The sequence below is a fragment of the Emys orbicularis genome, chromosome 7, assembly GCF_028017835.1.
Source record: "Emys orbicularis isolate rEmyOrb1 chromosome 7, rEmyOrb1.hap1, whole genome shotgun sequence".
Classification (NCBI taxonomy): Eukaryota; Metazoa; Chordata; order Testudines; family Emydidae; genus Emys; species Emys orbicularis.
This window is the reverse complement of record NC_088689.1, coordinates 122,396,070-122,407,500: the sequence shown is the minus strand read 5'-3', so window position 1 is coordinate 122,407,500 and position 11,431 is coordinate 122,396,070. Positions and strand designations below refer to the sequence as shown.

Here is an 11,431-nt window from a genome sequence, read left to right as displayed (position 1 = left end):
CCTCATTAATGGTATTTAGTACTGATTCCTTCCCCTCAGTAATAAAGAATTACAGCTCAGTAATACACCTCTACCCTGATATAACGCGACCCGATATAACACAAATTCGGATATAACGCGGTAAAGCAGTGCTCCGGGGGTGGCGGGGCTGCGCACTCTGGCGGATCAAAGCAAGTTCGATATAACGCGGTTTCACCTATAACGCGGTAAGATTTTTTGGCTCCCGAGGACAGCGTTCTATCGGGGTAGAGGTGTATTTAATATTAAACTGCACATGTTTAGATTTCACTGCTCTTTAACAACTTTGTTTAAATAGGTCAGAATGGAAGCCAGGTAGCTAAAAATACTTAAGGAGTAGATCCTTAGTGGGTGTAAATTGCGATAGCGGAATTGACTTCCACTCATTCTGGTGGCATTATGACAATTTACACCAGCTGAGGCCCTGCCTAAAGTAGTTTTCCTTGGAACAGGGTAAGTGTGAGAGCTCAGTGACGGGGTAGAGCTAACAGAACATACAGCAGAAGCAAGCTTGAACATTGTAATTAACAAGCCGATCATTTTCCTTTATGACTGACATGTGACATCTGTGAAACATTTTCAAAGGCTTCAGATTTTGAAAGTGGTAGGAGATCTGAATTTTGGGCACACATGTTCACATCCACACAAACACCTGATTAGATAACAGAGAGGTTATAAATTAAGCAGGCAGTTACTTGTATGTGTGTATTATAAAAAGTATATGCGGGTTTGTGCATATGTTTATATTTATGGGATACTGCCAAATATTTTGACTATATCGTTGTAATATCTATTTTTGTAGTTCTAAAATCTGCAGTCTGTTTTATTGCTGCTGTTTCTTCATTTTCTCTTCAATCCTCCAGCTGTTAATGCAAAAATATTAGATGGAAAATATTATATTAGGAAAAATATAGATGTAGGGGTTTTCTATATTGTAATTCCTTCATGTTACTTGCCAAACGTCAGGGGAAAGGGCAGCTAGTTCGTCTGTCCATGTTGTGATTTTTAGCCTCCCTGTGCATATTAATACGTGAAGAATCAATATTTCGTATTTCTGAATTATTCTAGTGCCTCACCCGCAGAAGCAGTTAGCATACAACGCCTCAAAAGCTGGGGTCGTAAAATTAACACAGACATTAGGAACTGAATGGATTGACAGGGGAGTAAGAGTCAACTGCATTTCCCCGTAAGTAAAATGTAGTCTCATTTTATAAATTACAGAAAAAATGAAATGTTATAAGAAGTGTTCACTGCTCAAATTAAGAAAATCTAGGAAAACAAAGTTGCTAATTAGCAGGTGGATTGCATCCCTTTTTATTTCGTCTTCTGCTTAACAAAGGTTTAATCACCATAACCAAAGTGTACTCCATGGCTGTGTATATTGAAGGATTTGAGAAAAGGTTTTAGCGTTTGATAATAGGTTTTCCAATAACATGAAGGGTAATTTTTAGCATTTCTCTTCCAGATGAAATATTTCCTTAGTTCTGTCCAAGCCTTCTGTGGTTAAAGAAAAGACTTTTGACACTTAATAGACAATGCTTCTCCTTTTTTTCTTTTTTCTTTCACTTCAGACAAATATACTGGCACATTAAAAGCCATATTGTAGTGCTGTAATTGAGACACTGTTTAGCTCTGGCAATTACAGGATTTCCAGGTGTAATTTTGTCAAAAAATATTCATTACAAGTTACATTTTACCTAATTTTTGAAATGTTAAAGATGTCTGGGTTTTTTGAGTTATGTTGTTTATTTGGTTTTTTTATAATAGCATGAAGCAAAGTTTTTTTGCCTCACACACTTTCTTCCTCTCTCTCTCGCTCTCTCTCACCCACACACTCTTTATTACACAATTTTCAGTACAAGTTACTACTGAGCAAAAACTCAAGTGGATGGCATTATTTGGGAGCGGTCAAATTCCATAGACCACTGAAGTCAATCAGAGTAAGAAGCACAGGATTTTAACCCAGAAGTTTAACTAACTGTAATAATGAAAATATGATATACATGAAATTAAGAAAAACAAGTTAAATATTTTCATCTATAAAGTGGAGAAAAATATCACAGAACTCAATTGCAAATATCTTTGTTTTGATTCTTGGTCTGGTCTCTACTTTTGTATGCTGGCTCTATTTATTAGTATTATTTATTATTATTTATTACTACTAATAATAATTTGTGATTCCATCCTTAGCTCATTGCAATCCACAGATTACTTAAATAACATCCTGTTTCTGAACTTGGATTTACTCACACCAATACCAACAGCTCAACATTGCTGATCCAGTGTCTAGGTCCAGTGACTCTAGCTTCCAGGGCCAGGAAGATTGAATGAAGTTAACAAAGCTGCAGTGAGAACTGGCAAGGCAGAGCTAGTGTTAACAATAGAGGTAGGAAGCAGAGAGGCTTTTAGCTGCAATTAATTAATTTTTATATATAGGTTGGAGCTCCTGGGGCCCACCAGAATCAGAAAATATTGGTCATGTTTCAATATACTTTCTGGCTGAGAAATATATTGGTACCCTTTATTAATATAGCTGGAATATTAGTGTCACATTCAGAGTAACCGTGGTTAAAGAGGCACTTAAGTTATAAGCACCTAGTTTTCAGGTGTTTAAAACTTCCTGCAGGAGAAATTTCAGCCCAACGGGTAGTTTTTTGAGGAAAATATATATATATATATATATATATATATATATATATATATATATATATATATATATATATATATATATATATAAAATAACATTTTTGCAGAGAGTTTAGTAAAACTTCATGTTAGCTGTGAGTTGTCTGAAAATGGAGAAAAGGTATATTGATGCTTGGAAAGGAAAAATCCATTCAGAGGCTTTTCTTTTTCTATCGTTAACCAAAACTGGGCTTAATTTTAATAATTCTTACTCATCCTAGACTTTGGTCCCACACCTGGATCTTTCTCTATGTGAGAATCCCATTGTAATAAGAGGGACTTTTGTTCATTGAAGACTTGCCAATGCTCAGTGAGGAAAAGAGCTTTTGCTATACCCGAGGAACCCTGGTGAAGACATACTAGTTATGAATATTTGATAATCACATATGATCTCACTGGAAGCCCACTCAAATCAACAGGAGTTTTTCCATTATGTTCAATGGGGTTCGGATCAGGCTTATATTGTCCATGATTTTCTTGGATTATTAACAACAATGTACCAAGAAGCTCTTGATACATACATGCTGGCACTTGCATGTACTTAAAACATTGCATGTTGAACTCAAATATACTTGTGTTCATTTCAATGACTGGATAGTCAAATTCATTTGTCCGCTGACGTGGAAATGTGGAATACACATTTCAGTCTCATTCTGTACATTAAAGAAAGGTTTTGGCCTGTCCACAGATATGATCACACAATCCGCATGAGTCAAATCTTCCAGTCCTGGCTCACAATCTGATTTTGCAAGGTGCTGGGCATCTCCAGCTCCCATTGCACTCATTTTGCTCAGCACCTCACAATTTCAGGCCCTGTTCCTTTCTAGGGCAATGGGCCCATTGACGTTGCTGAATGCTTTGCTGGGTGGAAGAGTGAGGGTCTGGCCCAGTTTCACAGATCTACCTGAATGCTGAAGTGAACCTGGCATATAGACTTTATTATAACATGCAACTATTTCAATAAAAGAACCCACAGAGCCCCAGAAATGTGCACAGAGGCCTCAGTTCAGCAAAGCACTTAAGATCGTACTTTATTTTAAGCTGGCCAAGTATTCCTGCTGAAGTCAATGGAACTGCCTGATGCTTATAGGGAAGTGTTTGGGTCCCAATTCAGGAAAGCTTGTAAGCACAAACTTGATTCCATCCTTCTTCCTGAACAGGGATGTGTTCTGGAATCGGGGACATGCTGAAGTGCTTTGTTGGATCCTGGCTATAGCAGTGTCCTTATATCTCCACATAGTCACATCGGACCTCGAACGTTCTTTCAACATGCAAACATTTGCACTTTTTTTTTTGTCTCTTCCTTTCTTGTCAGCTTTCATCAACTTATTTTTGTAAATGAGTGTATAAAACGTAGGCATAGCAGCAATGCATAAAACGTACCAGTGCATAAAATGTTATGGCAGGGCTTTTAGCATAATTTATTGAATTTATGAATTCTCTTGCTGACCAGGCCTCACATTTTAGATAGTTCACTAGTACAGCCGCTTTCTTTTTGGGAGGGATACTGAGGATGGGGGGAGTTGGAGAGTGAGTAAGAGAGAAGTTCATTCCTAGCTTGTAGACTCACGAGGCAAATTTTCTTTGGATCCAACCCAGATCACAAATAGCCAATGCGCAGTGTTAAAAACCTATCAGCCCTTTACGTTGCATGCCAGAATCTTATGACTATATTAGACTTTGCTCTCAAGTGATATTACTAACATAGGGCCTTATCCTGAAACCATTGAAATCAGTGACAAAATTCCTATGATCACCAGAAGATCTGTCCCAGACACTACAAAGTGAGGAAAAAAATAAAAATAAAACCCCACATTAAATTAACCCATCTTCATCAAGAACAGTATACACAACATACAATGCCTAATAGCTGCTGAACTGGAAAGATAAGTGTTAACGTCCCATGAGAATCAAATATTGTGTGGTGATTGATTTTTGCAGCTAAATTGCTAATTATGTAAAGTTAAATGAATCATATGCTTAAAATTTACTGCTTATTTTAGTGCCAAGAACTGGCATTGATGCTACATGAAGGTGATGAAAATTGGAGCATGCCATGGCTGGGAAATTGCAAAATATTTCAAGAGAAACTTTTAGTAACGCCTTGTGTCTCAAATGCCTCCTAATTGGTCACATTGCATGCTGGGCTAGATTCACCCTGTCTTGTGCCACTTTTAATTTCTGCCCAGGAAGCCCAATTAGAGGAGGGTTGAAGCAGCATTAAATGCTTGCAACTTCTCATTTGAGGGTCTATGGGAGAACAGCACAGCCTCAAAACTGGACAAAGCTGGCAGGTGAGAAGGCAAGGCGAGAATGAGAAATGGATGCAATGATTCAGTTGGGCAGTAACCAGTGGGGATTATATACAGTCCAGGTAACAATTTACAGCTGCCCTCTTGCAGCTGAAACCCTGAGGGACAGCAGGGATGAATTCTGTCTGGGACAGTGCCCCCTACTTAATCAAGCTGCCTTGACAATGTTAGTACAGGCATTAATACAACAATCAATAATATATGACATTTTCTATTTAACGAGTGATAGAAAATACTGCATATATGCAGCGTGGCTGAGTAGATATTGTAAGAGAACCTTTGCTTTCTTGGGAGGTCCTGTATTTTGCGTGCTTGATTTTGCAAATTTTGGATTGCATTCATACTTTTCCCCAAAAAACATTTCATTCCAGTTTGTTCTTAAAGGGGGAGAGCTTCAGACTGGTGCTCTATTTGGTTAGGGTGGTTTGTGCTGGAGCTTGAATTCTAAGTTCCTTGAACAGCAGCTGTGGTCAAACCTGGGTTATCTGAACCCTCGTGAACCAAAATTCTCAGTCATCTGGGGGTCAGATGTGTCCCCTGAAGTTTGATTTGAAGCCCACATCCTGCAGAGCTTCTGATTTGCATAGCAACACAGTAGGCCAGGCCTGTAAGCCTGCGCTAATCAGCTGTGCTAATCAGTGCTCTCACTGGCTTGCTCATATAACACCCTCTCTTGTCTTACCCCTGCAGACCTTGTCAGCAACTTCAATAGAAGCTAACTGGCCTGAGTTTCCAAACAACACAGGTTCCACATGCAACTAACACCATCTCTATGCATAGCTATTTGACCTCCTTGACTAATAAGCTCTGCTTCACCAGCAGAATGTGTCCGCTCCTTGCTCTGTGGGGATTCCAAGGTGCTACAAGCTCCTTAACCTGGACCCCATACAAGCGCCATCACCCATGGTTCCAGGGGTATTAAACTTCTCAAGTGTATGATCTCCTGCTTCATCTGCAGTCCAGGGCGCTACAGAGCTTGTCATGTTATTGGATAGGTGCATGGAGTAGGAAGGAGGCACCATGTGCAATGAAAGAGAGGGCGAGCTACTGTCTAGACTAGTGGCAGCTATAAGATGCTCAGTATCTAGAGTTGGTCTGAAAGGAGTACAGGAGGTGGTGAAGCAAATCAAAATTTCCGCATGTGCCCCAATTATGGAGGGTCTGCAAACCATTGCTAGGGGAGTTCACACACCGAACCAGTGTGAGACTGCAGCACAGGAAAGAGCTAAGCACCACGATATCACCCAAAGGCGTCCCAATTAAGCAGCATTACTATCCCCATTAAGCAACAGTCATTGCTGTTAAGTATCTTTGGATTTAAACGTAATTCCTCGAGAGAGGTCCCAATTAAGTGGATCTCCTGATTAAACATTTTCTGATTAAGTGGAGTGTACTTAACTCGTTCAAATTAATAACTCATCTGAAAGAAATCAAGTTACACTCAGAGGGAAGGTTCCCCCCCGCCCCCGTCATATGGGGATTGAACACACATAATTCCAGTTAAGTAATTTTTTCCCCACTCTCTCTCTCATTGTGGAGATGCTTTAGGCAATTGTATTTTGTTTTTTACTGTCTCAAATTGCCCTATGCATCAACAATGGAATACTGATGTTCATGTCTAACCTTAAGGAACCAGCAGTTTGATAAAACATTGACATGCAACAGAAAGTACTGATTGGCTCAGCACTGCATACTAGACGAGGTAGGGAATGAATGCATTGGCACTTGTCTTTGCTGGAACTGGTTAGAAGCCAACTAAAATCTGCCTAAAAGGGTTCTACAACATTAAATTGCCCAACTTGGCACCAAGCCTTTCCCAGAAGATGTGTACTATCAATGACATGCTTAATATTTATAGTATCATCAGTATGTGTGTTTGCAACTTTACGTTGTGTGCTACATCTTTTTCTCTTTATAAAAATTGCCTGGGATATTTTTTTTTTCATCAGACCTTTTACTCTTGAAACAAAATTAAAGGAAGGGCAGCTGAAGGCACTGGTTCAATGATTTATAGTTTGTTCTGACTATATTTAGTCTCCATGTTATCTGTTTGAAGTTGATTGATGAATATATATATATATATATATATTATTATATATAATATTATTTTTCTTAAGCTGTATTCTTTTTACTTTATATTGGAGTGAGATATTATTTTTGTTAATCTGGGTCCTCCTCTTAGTAAAACAAAACCCTCATTTAAAAATGCTAGCTTTTGCTCGTTAGGGTATCAAAACTCTATAGAGACATGGAAACCTAGAACCAGATCCTGCAAATGTTTGCCAGCAGATATAGTGCTTGATGTAAATTCAGAGTAACTCTATTGAATTCAGTGGATATATACCAGTGTAAAACTGGTGTAAGTGAGAGGAGGATTAGGACCATAGCTTTCACTTCTGCAATTAAAACTCTGGTTTTCTCTCCAGAAAACCAGTGCTAAACAGGTGGGAGGAAGACTGTGCTTAGGAGGAATAAGTAGACTGTCTACAAGTTATACTGGAATTTATTCTATTTTATTACTTTGTGAGAGCTCAATCAATTTGCCTTAGCTCAGCATTTCTGAATAGTTATGGTTTTCATTGACAATTACAAGCAAAAATAAAGCTGGTATTTAAAGTGTGTCCTATTACTGAAAATGGAAATTTTGAGGGTATTCTGAACTACTTCCACCTAGTAACGTGGTAAATCGAAGATTTCAGACTTCATTTAAAACAAAAGGTAAATCACGTACCCAGAATCCAGTGTGTTTCTCAAACCTATTTCCTTGGAAGTATAAATTGGGATGATGATGAAGTTTCAGAACAAAACGGTATTTTTATACTTTGTTCATTTCATATTTATCACTAGCTTGTTTGCTAATTTTCATTTGCAAGAGGCAATTCTTCCAGCTAACTGGGTGCCTCAATGGGCCACTGATTTCTTTGAAGTGACAGTCTGTAAATATGCATAAAAAAGAGATGCAATTAGCGTGTGTGGTTCAGTGCAGCCTGATTTCATTGGCAAGTTTACCCACAGTGTTGATAAGCTACATTATCTAGAAAATTGGCCGCTGAAAAACAGCACCTCTGATTGCCAGCAAAGGTTCCAGATAACAGGGTGCTGAAGAGAAATATAATTGAGGTTGAATATGTTAACCAAGGTGTCACATGCTCCTTAGAAGCGCTAATTTATCAGCATGTTGGAATTTTTATTAACATTTGGAATGCATTTCTACCACACTAATGAAGTGGAATTGGCAGTTCAGGTTTTAGTTATTGTCATTTCTGAGAAGTTAAATGTAATTTCTCGTTAGACACAGTTATGTAAATATATTTGTTCAGGGACTGAAAAAATTATACATTTCACAAAATACAAATATGTTGTGAAGGAGGAGTATGACAAATCAGCGCTAGTTAAAGTCGTCAAAGCCAGCCAAATATTAGTACTGTAATGTGCAGTCTACAGTTTCCACTCATTTTTAGGGCATGTGAGGGAAATGAACTTAGCAGAGTTTTAATGCATTCTGTAGTTGGCTCGTTAGTGTGAAACAATCCCAGCTTAGTACACGTTTTGTAACTGGTCGTGTTATTTATTTAATGGGGGTTTATACTTGGCATAGTTTGCTTAATTTATTTCCTTTCCCTGCCCCCTTTTCATCTTAAAGTGAATTTAGTGCTGTGAAAGGTGCTGCTGGATTTTGTTTTCAGTATTTTGGCATATGGAAACTTGGACTGTTTTCAGTTTCTGAACTGTATGCAAACATGTTGTGTAACATTAGGCTGTGCATTGATGAAAAAGAAATTGGTAAATGGAACACATTTCCAAAATGCAGAGACAGACTGGTTGCGCACATTTTGTTTCTATGACACGTTTGTTTTCTATAGGAAAATGTAAATTGGGTATTATGGTAAGTAACCTAAGATAATGGGGCACCTATGTTAGCCAATGATACAAACTATGAGTCCTCTCTTTAAGAGTAAACCACTAAGTCGATTTATCAACAGTGACAGACAGCAAGGGACAACCATGATTGAAGTTTGTGTTTGTAACTCCTTAGCAGAGCTACATGCTGTCTAACATTGGCAGGGGCGCTGGAACAATTTGGATAGTGGGGGTATTGAACCAAACTGTAAACCCTGTATATAATGGAAACTACTTCAAGCTATGGGGTGCAGCAGCGCAACCGGCACCACTAGATCCATCACCTATGAAAGTTGGGAGCTTACTTTATTATTTCATGGTTTTCTTTTCTAAGTGGCATTTTGTATTCCCATCACGACTTGTTTTATAGTTATAAGTGCTACGTATGAAAAATGTAACTGTGTGTGTGTTATTTATAGGGGAATTGTAGACACGCTGCTCATCCATTCTGAAGAGCTGAAGCCTCTGGTACAGCGCTGGCTAACCGATATCCCTGCTGGGAAGCTGGCTCAAGTGACAGACCTGCAGGCGGCTGTAGTATACCTGGCATCTGAAGCTTCAGATTACATGACAGGCCACAATTTGGCCATAGAGGGTGGTCAAAGCTTGTGGTAGAAAAGAACTGAGCATCTTTCTTCTTTGTAGCACTTCTAATGCATGAGCACAAGAGTGGGAAGTAGGAAAGAATCCTGATTCTCACCATAGTCTACAAGCGAAGATGCTCCCAGATGCGCCCAGAGAATTCTGAGTTCATCACAAAATTGGGTTCCTTACATGTAAATAAAATAAAATAAAAATATATCTTTTCAAAAGTTTGTGCATAAAACACTTCTGAAAACAGTGCTGATTTTGGCCCTTACAGTATAAATAATCACCTAGAACAAAATTATTGCTTCCTTGTTTAAAATGTTGTTTGAAGACCTGTCTACTGCATTCAATCTCTGTGAAGTTAGTACTTATAAGAGTATATGTAAGTTTACTACAGGTAAGGCCTCAGCTGGTATTTAGTTTAACAGGTGAACATTTTTTTTAAAGCAAACATTATTAGTTGGTCTGTGCTGCATGCTTTTCTTTGGGTGTTTTTTATTTATGTTGTATCAGTGACATCTGTGATTTTTTTTTACCCCCCCCCCCATGTTAAATGTGACTTCACAAAATAAATTGATTGCATTTGATCCTGAATGTTGCCATTTTATATTTACTGGTGTATTTTTCATAGTATTTTTATATACACACACACACATTCTCTCACACACATATACACTTCTCTGCCAGAAAAGTATACATTTAACAGAGAATTATGTTTAGCAAATATAATGGCTCTGATCCAAAGTCCATTGAAGTGAAGGGGACCATTCATATGCTTAAGTTAAGCATATGCACTATTGGGCTTTTTTTTTCCTTTGGCAGGCAAAGGTGAGCCAAAGTTTTACTTAAACTTTTTTTTGTTTCTGTAAAATTCCTAAGAACTGCTAGTTCTCTGACGTGACTCAGTAATAATTCCAATGATTAATGCAGTTACATCAGTGGAAAAACCTATATGGGCAATAGAATCAGGCTCATTGTTTAGAGATAGTAAAGTATGGCACAATAATAATGACAGTACTCTGCATTTATATTGTCTCCCATTTGAGGACTTTTAAGCCTAGCTTGTGTGATTAAAGAAAATTTATTTGCAAGAATTCACTTGCAAATCCTTGTCATTTGTTTTCCATTTGGCAGCCATATGTTACTGTAACATAAATAATTGCGGATGGATGTCATTACTTTTATTAGAACTACACGTCCACACGCTGGTTACCCGTTATTGTGGTGAATTGCTATAATTGTTTCAGACTTGACATTCACCATCATGCTGTTAGCTATGCATTTCGCTAACGTACTGTCATCATACTGGATAAATTGTAAGAAGATACCTGTCTTCATTAAGGTTTCTATAAGACCATTGATACTTAATAAATATTTCATGTTTCATGTAGATTCATTTTTCTGGAGAGTAGTGTTGTTAAGACTAGAGCTTGTTGGCTTGGAAAACTTGCCTCGTGTGCAGGATCTAATTTATTGACAATGCTCGGCAAACTCATAAGCTTCTGGAAAGCTTAATTATGGGAGAAATTATCAAGCAAAACAAGGACTTAAACATTTTATTATTTTTCTGAGGTCACAAACTCTTGTCTTTCTATTAGCTCCCACACTTGCCTCATTCTGTGTCACTTTCTGGAGGGCTTCGTGCGATTCTCACATCTCTCTGGCTGGCTTTTCATCCCAAGGTGCACACATTGGTGAACTCATCAGGAGCGATTCCAAATAATCCTAGAGGGGCTTGTATATCATGGCTTGGGCCTCTGGTGAACAGCTTGTTGCAGCTCCTACTTAAAGGGTAAAATAGCAAACGTCAGCTAATCTGAAGCACAAATCACAGTCGCCACTGGCGCTGTAATTGAGCTCCTTGCTTTCAGTCTCAGCAGACAGACCAAAGACTGAGTAAGCCGTGAAGCTGAACTAACCTTTCATGT

General features: G+C 38.2%; 1 protein-coding gene across 1 annotated transcript in view; it reads left to right on the top strand.

Annotated features, from left to right (window-relative positions):
* The window catches only part of LOC135881610 (uncharacterized), a 48,180-nt gene extending 38,650 nt beyond the window's left edge, over positions 1–9,530 (top strand). The window contains exons 10-11 of the mRNA XM_065408267.1: positions 1,087–1,204; positions 9,335–9,530. Coding sequence (XP_065264339.1) covers positions 1,087–1,204; positions 9,335–9,530 — 314 coding nt within the window. The remainder of the gene's footprint in view (positions 1–1,086; positions 1,205–9,334) is intronic.
* Positions 9,531–11,431: the final 1,901 nt, after the last annotated feature.